This window comes from Helianthus annuus, chromosome 6, assembly GCF_002127325.2.
Source record: "Helianthus annuus cultivar XRQ/B chromosome 6, HanXRQr2.0-SUNRISE, whole genome shotgun sequence".
Classification (NCBI taxonomy): Eukaryota; Viridiplantae; Streptophyta; class Magnoliopsida; order Asterales; family Asteraceae; genus Helianthus; species Helianthus annuus.
In genome coordinates this window covers 77,437,255-77,461,376 of record NC_035438.2, presented here as the reverse complement: position 1 = coordinate 77,461,376, position 24,122 = coordinate 77,437,255, and the positions used below count along the sequence as shown (strand labels likewise).

The 24,122-nt window shown below is 37.0% G+C and overlaps 1 protein-coding gene across 3 annotated transcripts; it reads right to left on the bottom strand.

Moving 5' to 3' along the window:
* Positions 1 to 203: 203 nt before the first annotated feature.
* LOC110936015 (mRNA-capping enzyme) lies at positions 204 to 9,832 on the bottom strand. Of its 3 annotated transcripts, XM_022178361.2 has the most exons (18): positions 9,588 to 9,832; positions 9,099 to 9,144; positions 7,846 to 8,052; positions 7,509 to 7,647; positions 7,284 to 7,435; positions 7,096 to 7,179; positions 6,956 to 7,018; positions 6,443 to 6,787; positions 6,241 to 6,363; positions 4,392 to 4,441; positions 4,145 to 4,307; positions 3,673 to 3,810; positions 3,451 to 3,564; positions 3,259 to 3,357; positions 1,834 to 1,923; positions 1,666 to 1,747; positions 752 to 882; positions 204 to 641 (listed from the first exon to the last, which is right to left on the bottom strand). In XM_022178361.2, exons 3-18 carry the CDS (start codon positions 7,990 to 7,992, stop codon positions 501 to 503), a joined length of 2,061 nt encoding a protein of 686 aa, XP_022034053.1. In that variant the 5' UTR covers positions 7,993 to 8,052; positions 9,099 to 9,144; positions 9,588 to 9,832; the 3' UTR covers positions 204 to 500. The 3 variants fall into 3 exon arrangements, with proteins under 3 accessions (XP_022034053.1, XP_022034052.1, XP_022034054.1); XM_022178360.2 differs by lacking the exon at positions 9,099 to 9,144; XM_022178362.2 differs by lacking the exon at positions 9,099 to 9,144 and having other exon boundaries at positions 7,846 to 8,021.
* Between the last annotated feature and the right edge of the window lie 14,290 nt (positions 9,833 to 24,122).

The following is a 24,122-nucleotide window of genomic DNA, read 5'->3' as shown; positions in this document are numbered from 1 at the left end:
TAAGTTTAAGTGTTTAACCCATGCTATTAGAAATTATTAATTTTATTCTTGAATATTATGTACTTATAATAAAACATTAAGATGTTTATTTACTGCCTATAACAAATAACAAAATTTAATATAAAAATTAAACAATCCTCAAAGAAAAGATGACCAGATCAGATCAAACCCAGAGCCAAATCTTAGTAAGCAGTTTGCCCATGGGTTCAAACAGTTGAGGTTCATGACCTGACCCATGTTCATAAACCCCACAAGGTTCATTGATGGTGGTCAAACACCACACAAAAACCAAAAAGTATCAATGATGGAAACTAAAATATACATGTACTAATCCTTGTGTTGTGGCTACCTGAAAACTTCTTAAAACCAAAATGGCTGATGTCCATAGATGGATCATGCAAACTCACCAGACACCAGAAATTTACAACAATACCCTCTCTCGCTCTCTCCTACTTACACATCATACTCGGTTATCCTATGCTATATTTCATCCCATAAACTCATTTCGGTCTTGACCCTGAATGGTGGTGGCCTTTTTTGTCACGATTGATTCGGTCTGCGTACATTGGCAACCGAATTATCTCATCGATCTCATCCAACAACACTTCCTCCGTGATGTTGTCCTTTATGCTCCGCATCACCTGCATGTGTTTGAATCCAATTTATGACAACTTCTTGCATAAAATGAAAAAAAGTTAAAAATCATGGATGCGTGTGAAAGAGAGAGAGAGAGAGAGAGAGAGAGACGCACCTTTCTATATGTGTTGAATTCATTTGGTGTAGCTTTATCTGTCCTGACCCGCATGCAGACCCATACGTCTTCCTCTGGATTCCAAGCACACTCGACAATCTTCCCAGAATATGATGCGGGATCAATATCATCTGCAGCTTCACAAGAAACTAAATCAACAAACCCAGAGCTTTGAAACACTTGGTGTTCATCGGTTCGGTTTACAGTTTATTTGGTTTTCCAAAATTTGAACCCCAAACCAAACACCAATCAAACCAAATTCAGGATATGTAAACCGAACCAAATTCAACCGAATTCATTCGGTTAAAAAACCAAACAAACCGATTTCAACCAAATAATCAAACCACACAACATATTGTAAAAGAAAGTTTAAAAGCAAAATAAAACAAACAAATCCAGAAGATAGTCTTACACACAAACACAAACATCATAGAATTTTAGTATTTGGCTAATAAATATTATTTTTTATATAATAATTAACCGAATAAACCAAATAAAATGTGGAACCAAACACCAAATTCACAATTCAGTTTTTACGGTTACAGTTTTTTTGAACACACCTACTAGAATAGAGTTTGTGTTCAATAGATATATCAGAACTAGAGTTGGGTGTGGGTTACTTTAAGAGGTGGTAAAACGGGCAACAGGCGGGTGGACAAGGGGTCAAAAGGGTAATTTTTAGTACGGATCACAAAAAAAAGATCTAAAATTTATGGATAAGGTGGATTTAGTAACTTGTACACATTAAGAATACCCTTTTTCGATACTTTCGTCCCGTTTAACTTTTCCACACATTTTTTTGCTAACTCTTTGATTTCACTTGTTTGACCAGTTAAGGAATAAACATAACCAAAATTGGCAGAAATATAACTAAATGGGTCAAAGTTGCAACATCTTGTTAGTTATTTACTGACCGCCAAATGCAATTCTGTTGCCTTCCATGAGCTTCTTCTTCCCTCGTTCAAAAAGAAAAAGCAGTTGGCGATCTTCCGCCATCTGTGGATGGAAAGGAAATAACAATTATAAAAATTAAGAACGTGGCATCTGTATGCAAAAACAAATAAAAAAGTTGATAATAAAACCTCGAAAAGAAAATCCACAGAGTTCATTGATGCATACTTCCACTTCAAAAGTCCTTCATGTGTACGTGGAACATAAGGATCATCCCACCCCTGCCCACATCAAGGATTTGAAATTAGTAATACACCCCACACGCACATAAAATATATAACATCTTAAAAACCAAAGTCAGTGAGGTTTCCTACCGACTTTGGTTGCCCCTCCTCTATTTTATAAGTTTTACAAACTAACCCTCCACTTTTAAATGTTTCAACTTTACCCCTGTACCCTATATAATATACGTTTTTAACCTATTATGTTTTTCACTAATTTAATAACTATCGTTCGCTAATTTCCTTTTAAAAAAAAACTAAATTTTCGTTGTTTTTAAACTTTGCAAAATATCATTTTGACCCTCTCGAGTTTACAACTATCGTTCCTTTACTTAAAAAAAAAAAAAAAAAAACTTCTTTATGTATGTGTCGGTATAAATTCGAGTTTTTCTATGTTTAGACGTATTTTGGAAACGAGTCAGGTTAAATATAATAAGTTTTCGTTTAAATAAACCATTTTTACGTGCATATTTTATGTACATGATGGTATAAAACTATAAATTCAAGTTGGTCTACGTTTCGACGTAAACATTTTTGGGGAACGAGTCAGGTCAAATATAATACATTTTTGTGCTTATTTTATGTGTGTTTCGTAAATTTTGTTTCGAACTGAGTGGAGTCAAATTGTGCTTTCTTTTTCCCTTTTTTAAAAGCTCTAATTAATCTCTTTTGATTACACGTGTTAGTTTTTTCTTTATACCCATTACCTTTTCTATGTATGAGTCAAGTCACTGATATGTACCAATCGGTTGATAGATAATCCGTTGAGTGGATCAAACTCAAAAGAAATTAGTAAGATGCAAGACTTGAGATAACCTCTAGATTTTCATTCATAATCTCCAACAAGAACATACGGCTATAAATAGCCTTACAAACAAAGGAAATGAAATAAACTAACTTCCACTAACTTGAACCTAAAATACGGAGGAAATGTGAATATGCTAACTACCCACTATCCTCTTCTTTGACCCACGTAAATACATTAAACAAACACTTAGAAAATAAATAAAATAACATGAATAAACATGTAGAAAAGTAGCATGCAAAGATACGTGCATGATTCTTCCAAGTCAAAGCTAGGCACATATCAGTCACATATAATACGATACAATTTCACGGTATAAATTTGATTTACTTTACGTTTTGATCCAATCGCAATAATTATATAGGTTACATTAAGTTCAATCGGATACGTTGAAACGCGCGTTTTCATATGGTTAACGCATCACATAACGCTTGGATTAATCCATTCGATGTTTGCGATGTACCCGCGCCGCAACGCGCGCGGGTATTATTACTAATATATATCAAAATAAATGTGTGTGGATTTAGAACCTGGAAAACAAGACCATCTGCATCATGGGAAAGCATGGGAATGAACTCCTTTAAAAGCTTAGTGACAGTAGAAAGCAACCAGAACGCCTTCCTCCTTACCTATTAATATAAACTTCATAAGTAATGATTTGACCAAGAAAGTCAACATCAGCCGATTCGGTTTTAGTTGACTTATTTCACATGAATAAATACCCTGAATGGTTCCAAGTCATATAAATATAAGGAATTTCTTTTGCTATGGCGTTCACGATTTCGAGGCTCAACCACTTCCTTCTCGAGCATCTTCCATCGTTCATAGAAAGGTCTCTGTATCAAGTTTCAAGTATCAAACACCACGAGTTACATTGAGAAAGAATATTCTAATAGTAGCTATTTTTTATTTAAAGTAATGAGATGTAGCCAATAAAACCTTACCTCAACGATAGAGATTTGATTTATTGCCATCAAATCATAAATCAGATAACGTCTTTCTTGTTTCCGCGTGTCTGGCAGAGTATCGATTATCATCTCACCATCAAGCAGTGTGAAATGGTGAACCTTGTCAACTAAACCCTAGCGGAAAAAAGTTCATTTTTAGGTCAAAATGAACGTTTCACGTGAGCTTGGTCTTTAAATAGCGTGGCGCTACTATGCGTTTTGATCTCTAAAGCCAATGTGCGCTACTCGAAGTGCACGCATCATGTATGCGAGGCGTTCGTTATTAAAAATATACCAAAAACTTATTATAGATAATATTTTACCTTGGTAACTTTCAAACATTAAAATAATCTAACTTGTTAACTATATAAAAGGAACAACATCATGTGGTGTGCTCTTGATGCACGCATTTTAAAACCAAGCACATGAGGACGTCAAAACAAGAAATTTCCTTGGAGTAAACTCTTACTTCATTATTTAGTTTCCAGGGGAATCTCATTTGGACACGTCGGAAGACAAAATTTCGGTCAATTAAATAACATCCATCCATAGTAATTAACATCATATATCTTGTCCCATCAGCTTTCCATGTTGCATAATAGTAACGCTGCCTAAGAAGTTGCAAGTTCTCGCTGAAATGTATTCAATCATTATATTATAGTCGATGAATATACCAAGTAAAATTACGAGCATGAAGAAGAGTTAAGGTATCAGACCTGTCAAGAGAAACTGGATGTGAACCTGGAAACTGATGGTTCCCTCTAACCTGAGAAGCAAAAAATAAATCATAATTGAGATGATAAGAAGACGAAGTGGAAGTGAAAGAAAAGAAGTCACATTAAAGATTTCAGTTATTTTTTGAACGGGTCATTTCTCAGTTATGTACGCATTAACAAATTATAAAAAATATGGACAAAATGGCTGTTTGTGGGTCAACCATGAACCACCGGGCCTGTTTTGAATGATACTGAGAAATGACCCGTTTCAAATCGAAGCCGTTCTGACCCGTCACCCATCTTGGGCCTCTTGGCACCTCTGTCCACCTATTCCACCATCAGCCAGGATGAACCAGTAGTCCATTACAAAACAAAACAATTGCCAATGGCAACTTACCTTTAGATTTAAACATGGAGATCAAGTAAAGCACGAATAAGCCCTATGTTGATTATGGATGCATACTTATTTTTCACACACACAATTGTACAAATGATCGAGGGGTTAATTCATGATAGATATGTCCCTCCCATCCCCCCCCCCCCCCCCAATAGTTATTAAAAGCCATCGCTTCTTGCGCCTAGGTCCATTTTCCAAGCTAGGCGAGGCAATTGCGCTTTAAGTCAAGGCAATTGCGCTTTAATTCTCTAGGTGATGATTCAAACGCAAATTTCGGCAAGATTCCTAGATTCCGGAGAGTTTCCGGCCAAATCCTGTAAATTCCGGCAATATTCCAGCCAGAATTCTACTTTATTTTAGGAGGAAAACTACTTTTCTACACATAAATAGATGATATTAAATGTTATATAATAGCTTTTGCTTATTTTATTTGAAGAATAGTATTACTTTTCAAATACATAAAATTTGTATAATTTTTTTCATTGTGTGCTCTTTTTTTCTCAGGCCCTCGCTTTTTTTGCGCCTTGCGCCTAGGCCCCAGGCGAGGCCTATGTGCCTTGAGTGCGCCTAGCGCCTTTAATAACTATGCTCCCCCCACACATCCAAACCCACTCTGGGCCATGTGTCTTTTATTAGTCAAGCCCCTAAGCAGTCTATTTCTTTCAAACAAGGACCTTATAAAAAGAAACATCACAAGATTCTACTTATTGGGGTCTTCAAAGCATAAGACTGCTACAATGGTACTAGTTTAATTTTCCGGCATCACCTATCCCAAGGAAATGTGAATTAGGAATTTTGGACAAGCTAAAATGAGCGGTCATACCATCAACTGTTTGGTAATTAGAAAATTTGGACAAGCTACAATGTTGCAGATTCCCAAAATGAATTTGCATAAAGATGGCTTTATACCTTCTATAATTAGGTTTGATTTACCAACTCTTTGATGCTAAAGTTGATGTGTGTTCTTATATCTAGTTACGGAGTGGTTATAAAGGAAAAACATACACAGCAAAAGGGAATAACTATTATACCAAAAAATAAATATATAATCATCCAACACCACTCAAAAATATGGTGCTCAAAAAGACAAGGGGTCTAGCTTGAAGAGCTATCTAAAATAAAATCTATAAAACAACGTTATTCTTCTAATTCTAAAAAATATAAAAAATAGATAATTCCTCATTGTGTTTCCATATAAGATAACTTAGTAATTTATCACTAGAGAGGCTAAAAACTATCATATTTTAATGGATGGAATAAAACATTAAACATTAAAGGCCGATGTAAAACAATAGCATACCATTGCATGGCCTATACTGACTGGCTACAGTGGAATTGCAATAAAAGTAGAAAGTTCAAAACAATACAAACCAAAGGATGCAGCTTGGAACGTATATTCACTACATCAAAGGAAATGAAAATTGTATAAACAATGAAAATAACATTACTTACCCCTGCAGTTAATTTTAATGCTTGATAACAGAACTGTCTGAATCTATCTTGCTGATCTTGAGGGATACTATCACCCAAAACATCATCATTTGTCATCACTCCCTCTGTATCATGATGATTCTCCTGATGCAAATAATAGAAATTGTTTAAAAATATTGTTGATCATAACATGTAAGCAGGTAGAATACGAGAAAAAACGTACATCGAGAGGATCCACATCCACTTGTACTCCATCATCATCTTCATCTGGTAACGCCTCTCCGTTCAAATCAAACTCGGAAGACTGTTTCCATTCGGGAGTTGAAGGGCAAGTGATCATATCAGGCTTTATTTCATGATAGAAGGCGTATAACGCATCAATATAGTCCGGTTTATATATTCCAGGCGGGCGTGCTTCAGAAAATATTCTTATTGCCTGAGTTACGGACATTGGCGTTGTTCGCATGAGAAAATGAATAATCATATACCCGGTACGGTTATGCCCATGTGTGCAGTGAACAAGAATATACTTCTTAGTGTTCTTCTGTCGTTCTAGAAATTGAGAAACCTGATGAGGAATTGAAGAATACATTTATTAACGCGCTTTTTTTATTTTTATATTCTAGTCGTTTGTTGTTCAATAAATACTACCTTACTGTTTTCTTGTTCTCATTAGTTTTCCAATATTTTCTTTTCTTTTTGTAATTTGGAAAATAGGAATAGATAGATAACATGCCTCATACACAAACTGATTTACGGCCTCGTTCTCTGGAACCGAGCCGCGCCCCTTGCAGTTGATCTGAATCAATTAAAAACACGAATAAACGAATCATCTTATACGCTAAAATAGGTACGACAAAGTATTTGGAAACTAACCTTTACATACTTGATGCCTTCTTTCCTCCAATCATTCACAGAATAGTAACGAGTCGTATTTGTAAGATCAATCACTACGCCTAACTGAAAAAGTAACCGATCATATATCAAGCAAGCTCATCAGTTCCGTAATTAAAAAAGGTCTTCCTAGAGTTGGTATAATTTATATTTAATTTACGCATGCTGACCTTCCGCCCCAGAACTCTTTGTTGGTGAATGACTTGTCTAAATGAGTATCGTTTACCAGGAACAATACAGTCGTTGAAAGACTCACCAAGCGGAACCTTCGAAGGAACAATACAGCCGATTTCCTGACCGTATGCTGGGCAATCCAACCATCCTACATTTTAAAAACTTAATTAAAAAGTAACTTAAAAATATTTAAATTTTCGAGAACTGAGATTTGAATTTACCTGGAGGAAGCCTACTCTTATCGAAAGTTCTCTGAATCTTTGTATGGAAAAGATGATCATTCATAGACTGGTGGGCCAGATGTGTTGATCTATCATTTGGGCGTTCTCGTTTCAACCTTCGCTTTCTTTCTTCACGCTCCTGATTCAAGAATATGATAACATATAAACACACACATATCTTATATGACGTTAAGCTTATGTACACATGTGGCACATCACTATAAATATGAATGAAAGACGTATTTTTTAAATTCTACACGATTATAAGTCATAACATCTATTAACTGAGAATGAAAATTTTGTTAAGTAAACAAAAAGGAGTAAGAGAGTGAAGTACCCGACGCAGAATAGCTACTGCTGACTCAGCATGTTCTACGTGATGATGATGATGGCTATGTATTTCTTCTGGTGCGCTATCCTCACTGAAACTAGGTTCAAAAGTTTCTTCATCTTCTTCAGGTTCTGGCGATGCATTTAAATCCATGCTCACTTTCACTTAAGGCACACTACTCCCTTGGGTAAACCAAAGATGTAATGAGTATGGCTGTATGAGAAGATCAATCATCAAATGCAGATGCATCAATCGAAAAAAAAAAAATCAAAACAATCAACTCAACAACAAACCAACCAAAGAATTCAATCATATATGGTTTAACTTTTCAAATTTTTAGCTCAAATCATATACAACCCAACAATAAGGGATATTGTTTCAGTAAATGCATAGTTGTCAAAGGTGCACTCAAGGCGCAAAGGATGAACCTTGAGCCTAAGTGCAACTGTGCAAGGCACTTAGAAAGCGAGGGTCTTTCTAGACAAAGCGTATAGTATAGAAATACTATTTTTAAGGATTTTAGACGTGTTTTAGGCTTCTTTAGTAGGGGTGAGTAGAAAACCGAAATAACAGAACCGTAACCGAAATAACCGACAAAACCGAACCGAAAAAACCGAACCGAAACAAAAACCGACGGTTCGGTTTTCGGATTTTTAATAATCGAAAATTTCGGTTTTCGGATAACCATTTTCAATAACCGAAAAAACCGAACCGAACCAATAAGTTACAATACATATATTTTTATGTTTAAGTTTAAGTTGTTTAAGTGTTTAACCCAATGCTAGTAGATATTATTAATTTTATTCTTGAATGTTAAGTCTTTATAATAAAGAGATTATATATTTATTTATAATTGAAATGATTTATTTATTACCAACAAGAAATAACAAATATTAATATAAAAATTAAATGATCTTCAAATTATTATAAAAAAATGTCTTAATAAAAACTTTGGAGAAACATAAAAACAGATTAGAAGGTTAGATTTATGTAAGCAATATTAATTAAAGAGGTTAACTATTATATCTTAAATGTAAACATATAAGAACGATTCTTATATTTTAAATTATACTTTTTTTATTTTTTGAAACTTACATAATTTTGTTCCAAAAAACCGAAATAACCGAAAAACGGAACCGAACCAACATAAAAACCGAAAAAACCGAACCGAACCATGCACACCCCTATTCTTTAGGGCAAGTTTAGACTGATTTAGGTTGATTCCAGGTTTGTTTAGGGTTGGTATAATTGTTTCAGACCTGTTCAACGACTTTTCACCGGAATCTGGTCAGCCTGAAAAAGCGTCTGATAATGCGAACAATTAGACATTGTGATATGGCAACAAAATCAAAGGTGCAATGAGGAAATATAACAATTTACAATTGCACACATAACCGGATATCCATTTCAACTTAACAAATCAAGCTTAAACCTACTCAAACTGGCTCCAGTTCAGGTTCAAAATTAGGAGTTTTAAACATTTCTAAATAAAATTTCTAACTACACCATTAAAAAGAACAATGTTGGTGCTAGTTTTGCAAAATCAATTATGCAATTACAACCCTAATATCCCTAAAACCTAATTTTCTCAAATCCTTACAGATGAATACGATCAAAACCACATTGCGAAGAAAACCTAACTTACAAATCCATAATAAAACATATATATCATCTGAAAGTTGAATTCGAGAACGAATAAATAAGTAAAAGGTTGAATAACGAAGAAGTTAATGAGGAAGGATTGAAACCTCGAGTAATAATTCTGTAAAATTCACCGCAACTGCTTCATGAATACAGAATCTTCGAAGGTGAAAGTGAGAAGCCCCTTTCAATTGGTGAAAAAAACGAAAAAATTGTTAGACGTATAAACCCTAGAGTTAGGGGAAAACAGAGATCGCAAATTCAGATTTTAAAGAACATGACGATGGACGGAAGAGGGAGTTTTGTTTTAGACTCGAGGTATAATTTTCCTTTTGTCACACGGGGTTGTATAATCCCAGTAATAAATAAAGCACTTTTGTGAAGTTATACGATATGTTGCAAAATACGAGAAAGGGTTTTATGGAGCATTATATTAAAATAGGATGTAATTGGTAAGAGGGCTATACAAAGCCTTTCAATTATACATACACATATATATGTATACATGTGTGTGAGTGGGGGGAAGGATGCTGGAGAACATCACGTCACTATGAGTATAAGGCTGCATAATTTTCACTATTGGACGAAAGTTAGCCAATGAGTGATATGACCACCGTCACATCGGAACTGTCACCGTGTGACAAATACCGATTGAGTATTTGATAGATATAAACAATGTAATCACCCTTGATACTGTAAAATATAACAATGTGTCTTTTTATAAAATTGAATGAATCACCAGTATTTTTCGCTGATAAAATATTTTCAAACGCGTTTCAGGTAACTTACTGTGAAGGTAATAGAAGCCTGCTATAGAGCACTGAAGGCTTAAATAAAGTGGCTGTGATTATATGAATAAAAGAATAAATTTATGTTTTTATCAATTAGGGTTTATCCCTATAAAAACATTTGAATGTAATATGGGTTTTACCCCATTTGCTTAATATTAAAAGTTTGGTGTTTTACAGAATCTGAAAATTTCGCTATAGTTTCCCCTATACTAAGGACGTTTTCCACGTTTTTAAAACGTATTTTAAACCGCTTTTTAATCCCAAAACTCATTAACAACACAAATCAAGTTTCGAAAATCAACTTTTCGTACAAATAACACAAATACATCTTCATGTTTCATGAACTTCTCTTATATATTTATCAAAACCACTAAAAATAATAATACTTTTTATGTTCGTGTACTAGTTTCGCAACTTTATATAAACTTGTTTAGGTTATGATTCAAGATCATTAGTTCAAAAATCATGATTCTAGCTTCTTGGTAAACTTACATTTTCCAAACAAATCATTTTCAAGACTTATGTTAAAGTTCATGAACTTCAAATATGGTGATCTTTCTAGTTCTAGATTTAAACATCTTTATGTTGATCATATTGCATATACATGCAAGATCGTTAAATCTAGACAAGATACATTACACTAAACATCATAATCAACACATAAAACACATATTTATGTAGGATTCTTATGTTAGACTTAGAGTTTTAAGTATTTTGTTTAGTGTATTTCAAGATGATCAAGGTGTACTTTCATGATCTACTAAGTATAAGAAATATAAAGATGAGTTTAGATTGTCTTACAGCTAGCACTTAGTCTAGGGAAGATCAAAGTGAAGATGATGAAGAAGATGTGAAGATTCTTGAAGCTCCAATGGTGAGAGATAAGCTCCTAGCGCACTCCCAAGCTTTAAGCCTCCTTAGATCTTCAAAAAAAATGGAGGAATGAGGCTTGATTTTAAGTGTTTGGAGCTTGAAGATGGATGAGAGATGAGGGGCGTTTGGGACGTAGATTCGAGAGAGACAGAGAGAGAAGGAGTTGGTTTGTTGTTTGAAATGTTATGGAAAATGAATGGTGATGTGTTGTTAGTTGATTATAAGGTGCAAATCTTCCTAAGGGGTTGTTTGGCAACATCTGGATGGTTAAGTCCTAACCAGTAAGAGATCTTAACCATTAAGTGTTGAACCAGTAAGAGGTCTGAACCATTAAGAGCATGTATAATGCTTAACCATTCAGAGGCAAATGTCTGACCAATTCAGATTAGAGGTCTTAACCATTCAGACTTTGTATAAATCTTAACCATTCAGAGGCAAATGTCTGAACCATTCAGACATCTGCTCTTGAAACAAACAGTCTGAACCATTAAGTGCTGAACCAGTAAGAGGTCTGAACCATTAAGAGCCTCATTAAGAGGTAAACAAACAGCCCCTAAGTCAAAGAGATCTCTATAGGACATACTTTCATCCACTCATCATCATAAACTATGTGTAGGTTGAGGGTGTGCGGCCCTTTGGCCGAAAATTGGTATGGGGGGTAGGTTATATGTTTTTTTTATAAACTTCATATAGACATGTGCATATATGTTAGATTTAGATATTTAGGAGATTAGTAGTAGTCTTTCACATAGGGGTTAATCATGTTTTAGGATGATAATACACTTTAACTAGTTCACTAGACTAGTTAATTAAGTGTTAGGATGTGGATTTAGCTTATAGTCTGTTGTCGTGTCGTTACCGGTTAAGATACGGAAAGTGCACGACGATACCGATAATAATATCTTTCGTATACATGTGATATCTTTGGACTTGTTTAAGATAATCATCTATAAGCCTTGTTAGTGCTACGAAGTGCCGAATTTACTTGTTTATGTTTCGGATCAGATAATTTAGGTGTTTAGGCATTTTTCTAGAAAGTTTATGTATTGTTGTAAATGTTTCCCCTAATTTAGGGTTTTATATATATGTTTGTCATGATATGATTTAATTTCATATCATCTGTTAGTCGTTTCAGGAAGTTTCTGAACTCTCCTGGCATGAATAGTCACATTGTTCGGCAACGTATTAGGACGTTGTTGTTTATTTTCACGATATAATGAAAATAGTAATATAATTTGTAATGTTTAAACATGTCCTATTACTGCTAGGCACGACTTAATTATTCATAAATCAAGTCAAATGAACACAATTAAACGTATAAATAGTTACTAAGTTGTATGGAATTACCATGTAATTTTGCCGGTTGTCACAATAGAGATGCAAATCATGAGATGCTAAGAATCCACACACATGTCTTGTTAACGGGTATAGAAGTTAACCCCTATATTTGGAACTTTGAAGAAAGATTACGATAAACAAATCCACAAGTTAATGTTGATAGAGTCAAAGATGACACCTTTTCGCAATGGATCGATAGTCCCTTTGCTTAGACCTTCGAAGAACGACTATGATAAACAAATCCGCAAGTTAATGTTGTTTAAGTGGATAGAGCCAAAGGTGACACCTTCTCTAAATGGATCAATAACACGTAAGCATCGCAATTTCAAAATTGTGTACCCCAGTTTGTATATGCTTCGTAAGTGTTATGTTCTTCAATTCCAGCTCAGTAAGGTGGTAGATGACTCGAGCGACCAATTGAAAGTCCTGGAATGCGGGTCATGGCATTATGTTTGTACTTTGTATACATGAGGAGTATTTTGTTAATAGATATGGATTCTATGTTCAAAATATGTTGCTCCATGGGACATCCATAATTGTAATGTACATGTAAGGAGGGTTTCGTACAATGGGTCAAAGTTTGACTATTTTGGATTACTAGATGGGGTTTTAGAGAATGAATATTACAACGACGATTGTTTCTTTGTTGTGCTCTTCAGGTGTACATGATTTAATGGTAGCAATAGAGTTAAAATGAATCCAAAACATGGTTCGTTCGACATCAAGGTTAAAGCAGGGTTACAAAAACGAATGAAACACGACAAGCAGAACAAGTGTAGTGTATTTTAATTGTATCCTTCGACAAAAATTGATTTGATAGCTTGATGGGTAGTGTTAATATATGGTTTCCGTAAAAAAAACTTGTTCTACGCGTGGTGGTTTCCATTTTTCCACCGCCACCAAATTGTTCAACGCGTGAGAATATGGTTTCCGTAAAAAAACTTCACGCGTGACAAGGTTTGAGTGATGGAACATGTGAGGGGGTGTGAGGGTTTATTGTTGGGTGTTGTGAGTGATGACCATTGCCACTAAAAAGGTTGTGAGTGATGGAAAAATGGTTGATGACATGGCGGAACTTGATTGGATGTTGTGAGTGATGAGTGATCACCACCCCCACCCCCTAAAAGGTTGATGCGTTTTACCAGACCTGATCTGTCGTATGCCGGAAATCAACTCTCTCAGTTTCTTCACAGCACAACAGTTGAGCATTTTCGAGCGGTAAAACGTCTCTTAAGGTATGTCAAAGGTACTCTTTCCTTTGGCCTTACCTATAGACGTTCACACCCGCCCGACATCATTGGTTACTCTGATTCCGATTGGGCAGGTTGTCTTGATACGCGACGCTTCACGTACGACTACTCGATTTTCCTTAGTGGTAACCTTGTCTCTTGGAGTGCCAAGAAACAGCCTACCGTCTCCAGATCAAGCTGCGAATCTGAATACCGGGCTATGGCTAACACAGCTACTGAGCTTGTTTAGATTACTCATCTTTTACGACAGTTGCATGCTCTACCACCTAATCATCCAACGTTACTCTGTGACAATAAGAGTGCCTTGTTCATGACTCAGAATCCCGTTTCTCACAAACGTGCTAAACACATTGACTTGGACTATCATTTCATTCGTGAGCTTGTTAATTCTGGTAAACTTTACACCAAGTTTGTACCAACCAATCTTTAGGTGGCTGATATCTTTACCAAGAGTCTTCCGCGCGCTCAATTTGATGTCTTTCGTAAAATGCTCCGTCTTGGTCTGCCACCATTCCGATTGAAGGGGGTATTAGAGGAAATGATTTGTAAATATTTGTATTAATTGGGATTTATCTATTTCCTTGTATTTAGTTATTGACTCTCCATAATTATAGGAGAGATTCTTGTAATTCATTCATTATAAATAATAATCTCAAATCCCCCAACAATCATTGAGGTTGATTTTCTACAGTTTTTCATTCACTGTCAATTGTTTTAGACTTGGTAACATTACTGTATCAATGTTAGTGGTAATATTAATCTAGTTTAAAAATGAGGATATCAAATTAATTATAGTCGATATCAAGTAAACATTCTCCATCTATAGTAAACATTCTCCATCTATATCGACACATGTAACTTGAGATGGATGTGATGGGAGTTTGATAACCAAAACCAAAAACTTTAAATTAACATTTAGGGGACTGGGGGTGGTCCGTGATGACACCCCCATCACACATGAAACATCACAAGCACACCGCCACCTCCATAACGCGTGAAGATTTCAACGCGTGGAAGGAATCACGCGTTGAACTTTGGCAAATTTGAACGTTGTTGATGCTTTTTTGACCATTTTCCAACGGTAAACTTTATTAAAAAAAAAACCTTTAAACCTTTTATATATACTTCTCCATTTTAAACCATTTCACCCACACCAAAACACAAACACATTTCACACAACCTACATCTTTCTCAAATGGAGTTTCCTATGGATTCGACGTTTTCGATGGACAGCGATGGCGATACCCATTCGTCTTCCGACAATGAGATGCTAAAATATTTTGTGTCAGTGTATAACGAACTTGATACTAGTTCGTCCCGCCAAAAGAAGAAGATGGTAGACCGTGATCGTATACGTGTCAACGAAGTGTTAATGAACGATTATTTTGTGGAGAATACGCTCTACAATGCCGAAACGTTTAGAGATCGTTTTCGTTTACCAAAACAATTATTTTTAAAGATTGTTGGAGATATCGAAGTAAGCGAGGAATGGTTTCAAGAAAGTTACGATACGAGGGGCAAACCAAGTTTACGCCGACATAAAAATGCACGTCCGCCATTCGCCAACTAGCGACAGGTAACCCTCCCGATCAATATGATGAATATCTAGCTATGGCGTCCAGAACTTCCCGTGAATGTCTGCAATTTTTTTGCAACGCGATCATTAAGTTGTATGGTAAAGAGTTTTTACGTAAACCGACGAGCCACGACATCTCACGTATTTACCCCGCACATGAGGCTAGATGGTATTTTCCAGGGATGCTCGGTAGCATCTATTGTACACATATCGAGTGGAAAAATTGTCCAAGAGAGTTGCGAGGGGTGTATGTTAGGGGTGACATCAAAAGACTAACCATCATACTAGAAGCGGTGGCGTCTAATGATTTATGGATTTGGCATTCATATTTCGGTGTTCCATGTTCAAACAACGACATTAATGTGTTGCACACGTCGCCGTTGTTTCAAACCGTAACGGATGGTACCATACCCTTCTCTCCATTCTATGTTAATGGACGATATTACAGACGAGACTTTTTTCTTGTGGATGGTATCTACCCTTCATGGTCTGTTTTTGTGAAAGCTCCTTCATTTCCTGTCGAGGCTAAAGAAATCGTGTTAAAAAAATTGCAAGAATCGGCAAGAAAAGATGTTTAGAGGGATTTTGGTGTTTTAAAGTGTAACACCCCGTGTGTCTAAAGTCAAAGTCAAGATTGAAGTCAAAGAAAGAAAAGATTGCAAATTGTGATCTGTCACTCATTGCTCAACTCCTGTTTTGACTTCTTTGACTTGTAGATAATCTATTTTATTTATCGCATTAGTTGTATTATGTGAAGTACTTGTAATAATCGAGGTTTAACTGTTATTTATCGCATGTTTATCGCTTATTTGCTTATCGCATCGCAATCGCATTCGCAAACTCGAATTATGTGTTCTGGCTATTGTTTTACGTGTGTGTGTTACTTATGTGTTACTTGTGCATGTTTATTTATGTTTATGTTGTGGTGATTAATCGAAACGCAATCGAAACCCAATCGCAATCGAATCGCAGACGCTAAACGCAAGTAAATTAGGATAATTGTATATTAGATATAGTAGCTGGGATTAATGAGAAACTCCATCGCATCGCAACGCTCGACACGCAAATCAAAACAACAAAACTCGTCGCGCCGATCACTCGAATCGAGTGGCCACCCGATCGACCAGCCACTTCCTCACTTTCCTTTAATGGAAACCCTATAAATATGTCACACCCCGATATTTCCACGTATTACCGGTGGGCCCGGTGGGGAGTATCATGACGTAGTTGATATCATAATAGTCAAACAACACAAATTTATAAATGCACAGCGGAAGCAAAAGATAGATATATTTCAACCGAATAAAATTGTAATATTAAGTATCACAAACAGTTGAAACAGATCCACAGGCGGATCAAAATAAAGTGGAAACTTTGTTCAACAGACATTAGGCATCTAAGCTTGCGAGACTTCTATTTGATGCTAGGAGAGACCAGCCTATTCCGATTAGTACCTGCACTTAGCCTTTTTGAGAAAATACGTCAGTTTACACTGGTAAATACAATTTAACTGACTCATTTTAAAAATGTTTAAAATTGATTTGAATGCTCATGGCACAAAAGATTTTTATAACTTGGGATAATTACTTGTATATAATCTTGTAAAAGAATTACATGTTTGTTATGCGTTCAGTTTCCCGGTTCATGCCGGGTTAAAGATTAATAGACACACCACATGGTATAGTCCCGCGGCTAGTTACATAAACCGATCCGAACACGAGTAACGCGTAACGGGCAACCAAATGAATCATATACAAGTTTCCTAAGTTAATATGCCTTAAATGTGTTGTGACATCAGTAAGATATCTTCTATTATGTCCAAAATGATTTTAAACTCAAACTATGCCCCATAAGGGCATTTTGGTCATTATAAAGGTTATAAAAGAGTTTAAATGATAATCTGAGTTACAGGTTTGATTTAATCAGTAAATATACTTAATTTAATAAGTTATAACAGTAGGGTATCATATATATGTGAAATTTATTAATTGTAACCATACTGAGCACCGTAGGGGCATTTTGGTAATTTCACATAAGCCTAAAAGGTCAAAACTAGAAACCTGAGTTTAAAACTTTTGCTTACCGTTAGAATATAAAAATTTACTGAATATATCAGTATACATCAAACCTTTATGTTTAAAATAGTTTTAATACGTACTATGCGTTAAAAATGCTTAAAAAGGCGATTCGGAGCCATTTCCGGGTTTTCAAAGGAAGGCTGATATTTTTTATTATTCCAGAAGGCTCAAAATAATTTATTTATCATATTAGATCAGTAGAAAAAGGTTTGGTATCAAAAGGATTTGTAAAACTCATTTTATAGCCCAAAAGGGCAAAACCGACACCTACCGAATCAAGGTCTTAATAAAGGTCTCTATTCTTTTACATTTTCAAAAATCATGTTTTAAGGTCTAAAGGGCATAATAGTCAACACTTAAGCCATTAACGGAAACATGCAATGATTTAGATAACTAATGAACCAAGTTGTATAATCTCAGAGAGTTATACTTATATGAAACCTGGTCTTAATAAAGCTCTAAGGCATTTCTAAACTATGCTAGAACGGGCCAGAACTGAAAGTCAAAGCAGGAGTCAAACTATGTGACTTTCGGTTCCGAACCAAGCCTAAACTGAAAATTGTCGGGGTGAACATGTTTAGGCATGTTCTTACATTAATTACCAAGTTATATTAATGATAAAACAGGTTGCATGGATCCTACATTGCTAATTATGCATTAATTTGAAAATAAGCTTTCTGTTGACTTTTTTAAAGTTAACTTTGACCCGACATTTGACCTACTTAGAGTGGGAATCAGAGAGTACCCTTTGAAGGGTTTATTACCCACATAATTACCAACTCATAGGTACTTTTAATTCGAGATTTGACTGGACAAATCTTGATTAATCACGAAGTCAAACCTTAATTACGATGGTTTGACTTTAAGCTAATTAACTAAGCTAAACTGAATTAAAGAGGATTAAGGACACTTACAAGAGTCCTAAGTATGATTAGGGAACGTAATAGAAGTAGTTTGAGCTCCAGGAACTTCAGAGAAAACCTTGAGGTGAGTTTTGAATGAGCAAACATAATGGTTGCAACTCATCCTCCTTATATAGTGATCCTAAGTGTCCAAGATCATGCCAACACTCCTGTTGGCCACACTCCTGTATTCGAATACCATGCTAATGAGGCGGTGTAACAGGCTGAACAGGCAGCTGTCCAAATTCTGCTGCCAGCGACAGTCTTACGGACCGTAAGCAAGAAGCCTTGTGGTCCGTAAGCACCTCTTGCGGACCGTAATCTCTTGCCCTTGCGATCCGTAACCGACCTTCATCTGAGATGCCCAGTTACAAGACTTACGGACCGTAAGCCCTTGGCTTTGTGGTCCGTATCCGCTTTTTAAATAAAAACCGCCCAGCTCCGCCATCTTACGGACCGTAAGGCACCTCCTTTGCGGTCCGTAAGCCTTCATCAGAAGACAAAATCTTTTAAAACTTTAAGGTCTTTACCATGCATTCTTGTAGCTCGAATCATCAGTCATAATTAGCAGGAGGGGACCATAGGGACAAGTTTTGCATGTCCTTGCATGTGTTGCTAAGCACATGAGTTTCTCTTGGACTTATTAATGCATGCTTTTGAAAGGAATTTGTCGTGTGGAACATAGGATCCATTTCTTATGCAAATTGAATTATACTTCATTAAAATCACCGGATTTGAATATATTAGATGTTTATAAAGTATATTAAAGTTTGGGATTTATAAATAGGTCGCTCAGAGGTATTAATTAACATGTTGACACTTCTAAATCCTACCTTACATCTTTTACTTGATCCGGGTTTCATGACACGTTTATCTTGCATGACACGTGTCTTTATTTTATTGGGTATGATTTTACGAGGTGTTACATCCTCACCCCCTTAAAAGAAATCTCGACCTCAAGATTTACTAAAACAAATGAGGGTATTTTTCTTTCATTGTGGACTCTACCTCCCATGTATATTCAGGACCTCTGTGGGCGTCCCATTTTACCTTTACAATTGGCACATGCTTCCTTCGAAGCTTCTTAACCTGTCGATCCTCAATCGACAAAGGTTTTTCCACAAATTTCAAGCTCTCATCTATGTGCACATCTGTATGTGGTATGACTAGTGATTCATCAGCTAGACATTTCTTCAGATTGCAGATGTGGAATACATTGTGAATACCACTGAGCTCTTCAGGCAAGTTCAACTTGTAAGCCACTGATCTGACACATTCGATGATCTCGAATGAACCTATATACCTTGGGCTCAGCTTACCTTTCTTACCAAATCGCATCACCCCCTTCCAGGGTGATACTTTAAGCAAAACTTTATCACCAACCTCAAACTTTAGAGGTTTTCGCCTTTTATCAGCATAACTTTTCTGCCTATGCCTGGCAGCTTTCAGGCGGTCACGAATCTGGACAACCTTGTCCGTCGTTTCAAAGACGATGTCAAGTCCTGATAACTGAGCTTCCCCTACTTCTGCCCTACAAATAGGCGTTCTGCATTTTCTACCATATAATGCCTCAAAAGGCGCAGCCTGAATGCTTGTATGGTAGCTATTGTTATAAGAGAACTCGACCAACGGCAGGTGGTTATCCCAACTACCACCTAAATCAATTACACATGCACGTAGCATGTCCTCCAGAGTTTGGATGGTACGTTCGCTCTGCCCATCTGTCTGAGGATGGTAAGCCGTACTAAAATTTAAGCGCGTGCCCAAAGACTGTTGGAAACTTTTCCAAAAATGTGATGTGTATCTAGTATCCCTGTCCGAGATAATAGATACTGGTACACCATGCAGCGATACAATCTTATCTACGTACAATTGGGCTAACATGTCGGAGTTATAAGTTTCCTTAATGGGTAGGAAATGTGTTGACTTAGTTAGTCTATCTACTATCACCCATATAGTATCATTTCCTTTCTTTGTCCTTGGCAACTTGGTGATGAAATCCATTGTCACCATTTCCCATTTCCAAGTGGGAATTTCATGTTGTTGTAGTAAACCTGACGGCTTTTGATGTTCAGCTTTGACTTGCGCGCATGTCAAACATTTAGCTACATAGGCAGCTATAGACTTTTTCAAGCCTATCCACCAATAATTCGCCTTCAGATCCTGGTACATCTTATCAGCTCCAGGATGAACAGAATATTTGGAACTATGGACCTCCTCAAGGATGACCTCCCGAAGTCCTCCATAAACTGGAACCCATATTCTCCCATTTAACCTTAGGATTCCATCCTTGCCATAGGATAACTGCTCTTCAGTTACTCCTAGCTTTTCATCAGGATAGTTAGCCTCTAGCACAACTTCCTTTTGTGCAGCTAACAACCTTTCATTCAAACTATTCTTTGTCTCAATGCTCTTGGCATTGATTCTTAAGGCTTCACTCTTTCCTTCCTGCTTAAGGCATCGACAACCACATTTGCCTTGCCTGGATGATATCTTATCTCACAATCATAGTCATTCAAAGTTTCCATCCAGCGTCGCTGCCTCATGTTCAAGTCCTTCTAATTGAACAAGTGTTGAAGGCTTTTGTGATCAGAGTAGATCACACACTTAGTTCCATAAAAGTAATGCCTCCACAGTTTTAGTGCGAATACAACGACACCCAACTCCAAATCATGGGTGGTGTAATTCTTTTCGTGCACCTTTAACTGGCGTGAAGCATAGGCAATGACTTTGCCTTTCTGCATAAGCACACATCCCATACCGGTGTGTGACGCATGACAATATACTACAAACTCATCAATTCCTTCCGGCAATGTCAGTACAGGAGCATTGCTCAACTTCTGCTTCAAAACATCGAATGATTCTTGCTGCTTAGGCCCCCAATCAAACTTGCTATTCATGCGAGTGAGTAAAGTCAGGGGTGCTGCAATTCTTGAGAAGTTTTCGATAAATCGTCTGTAGTATCCTGCCAGTCCTAGGAAGCTGCGAATCTCCGTAGGCGTCTTCGGCTCTTGCCAATTCATAATAGCTTCAATCTTAGCGGGATCCACTTGGATACCACGCTCACTAACAACATGTCCAAGGAATTGGACTTCACGAAGCCAAAATTCACACTTGGAAAATTTGGCATAGAGCTTTTCTTGATGAAGCAGTTTCAGAATGCAACGGAGATGCTTCTCGTGGTCAGCTTGGCTCTTCGAGTAAATGAGAATGTCATCGATAAAGACGATGACAAATTTATCCAGATGAGACTTGCAGACGCGATTCATGAGATCCATGAATGCGGCAGGAGCGTTAGTGAGCCCAAAAGGCATCACTAGGAACTCGTAATGACCATAGCGAGTCCTAAACGCAGTCTTGTATACATCTTCATCTTTAACCTTCAATTGATGATAGCGTGACCTCAAATCGATCTTAGAAAAGTAGCTTGCCCCTTGTAATTGATCGAACAGATCGTCAATCCTGGGCAAGGGATACCTATTCTTGATAGTGACCTTATTAAGCTCACGGTAATCGATGCATAGACGCATCGAACCATCCTTCTTTTTCACAAATAAGATTGGCGCTCCCCAAGGAGACGAACTAGGTCTAATGAAACCTTTAGCTAGCAAATCACCTAGTTGTGCCCTCAATTCCTTCATCTCTGTTGGTGCCAGCCTATAAGGCGCTCTCGCAACAGGTGCTGCTCCAGGGATGATGTCAATTCTGAATTCTACTTGTCTATCTGGTGGTAAACAAGGTAGTTCTTCAGGGAAAACTTCAGGGTATTCAGAAATGACTGGAATATCTTCAATCTTGGGCTTTTGCTCATCAATGGTTACCTGTGCCATATAAATGACACAACCCTTATTCAGACATCTAGATGCCTTGAGCATAGACACTTGCTCAGGCAGTCCATACTGGGTATCTCCCTGAATGGTAAGTGGCTCACCATACGGAGTCTTGATCACCACTTGCTTCTTATTGCACACGATCTGGGCTTGGTTATGCGATAACCAATCCATGCCTATAACTATATCAAAACCGGCTAGCTTAAAGGGAAGTAGGGACAAAGGAAAAGAGTGGTTCCTAATGGATATAACACATCCATCTAACACAGTTGAGGCTGTTTCTATGGTTCCATCGGCTAATTCAACCTCATATTTCACACTTAAGGTTTTAACAGGCAGTTTCAACAACTCATAAAACTTATTATCTACGAACGACTTATCAGCACTAGAGTCAAACAATACTCTTGCATAAACATCATTTATGAGGAAGGTACCTGTTATGACATTGTCATTCTGAATAGCCTCCTGAGCGTTCATCTGGAAGACCCTAGCATTGGTCTTCTTCCCCTCCTCAGTCTTCTTCGCAAACTTTGGGCAATTAGACTTAATGTGCCCTTTCTCGTTGCAATAATAGCACGTTGCATCTTTAATCTTCTTGCAGTCGAGAGTCTTGTGCTCAGAAGATTTGCAAATCCCACATGCCGTTGGCTGAGACTGGGATTTGGACTCATATCTGCACCTTTCGAAGTGGTGTTTCTTGCAGGTTTTACACTTGGGCTTGTCACCCGTCTGCTGACCCTCCTTCTTAGATCCTGAACCCTTTTTATGGTCATTGTTTCCCTTACGCTTCTTATCTGACCGCCATGAGTTGTCATCCTCACGTTTTCTTTTTTCAGCATCCGAGTTCCTCAGCGATCTCTGCCTGACTGCGTCCAGTGTAAGGGACAATGATATATCTGCTACAGATCGAAAAGTAGCTGGCCGAGAGGCCTTCACGCTTGCCTTAATTTCTGGGGCTAAACCCCCAATGAAACGAGCTATTCTTTTGGGTTCCGGGGTCACAAGATAAGGAACCAATCTTGACATTGTATTAAAGCTCGTAAGGTAAGCTTGGCAATCCAGGTTCTTCATAACCAACGATAGGAAATCAGACTCAATCTTTTCAACCTCATGCTGAGGGCAGTAGTTCTCCTTGATGAGGGTAACAAATTGATCCCATGTCATATTATACAATGGAATCTTCCCGGTAGCTTGAATCAACGATCTCCACCAGGCTAGGGCCTCAACCTTGAATAATTGAGATACATACTTTACAACATCCTTTTAAGCACATCCACTAATATCTACCACAGTGTCCATCTCATCCAACCATGTTATGCAATCCACTTCCCCTTTCTCCCCAGTGAAATCCCGGGGTTTGCAAGAAACAAAGTATTTATAAGTACAGGACTTAGCACGTGGTTTATCATCAAATACTATCCTTTTGGACGGAACACTGTTTTGGTTTGAGGAATGTCGGTCATCATCTTTCTTTGGCTCTTCTTTCTTAGAGGGTGGCTTGCTGTGAGCCTCTGAATGAGTCTTAGGCTTGGAATGCAGAGTGGATAGGGTCCTACTTCGAGTCCCACTAGATTCACTATACCGCCGCTCCATAACTTTTGTTACAACATTATCTATCAGTGCTTGCAATTCCGCACCGGTCACATGTATCTTAGTATTTTCATGGTTTTCTACCGGATGTCTGTTTACCTCATCAGACCCAGCCATGTAGCTTTAATTGCTACATATAAGAAAATAATGGACAAGGTTTAATTTAGAAGCTTTTACAGTATTTTATGATTTATTAACCATGGTTTTAATAACCATTTTGGTTAATTTGTTAATTATTCACATATTTAGGATCTTTATTACAATCCCTAATAATAATTTAATAATAGCACTAAAAGCCTAGTCACATAGACAAATTTAATTTATAACCAGGATTTTATAGAATTGTGGTATTAAGGTTTGAATCAAAGTTCATCACCTTTTCTAGACAGGGAGTTGTAGGCTACTACTATTTTT

Excerpts from the sequence above, each read along its gene's own strand:
- LOC110936015 (XM_022178361.2), bottom strand. The coding sequence starts at position 7,992 with ATGGATTTAAATGCATCGCCAGAACCTGAAGAAGATGAAGAAACTTTT. Across the intron at positions 3,358-3,450 it reads ATGACTTGGAACCATTCAGG|GTAAGGAGGAAGGCGTTCTG; the intron begins GTATTTATTCAT and ends TTATATTAATAG. Across the intron at positions 1,924-3,258 it reads CAGATGGTCTTGTTTTCCAG|GGGTGGGATGATCCTTATGT; the intron begins GTTCTAAATCCA and ends TGATGTGGGCAG.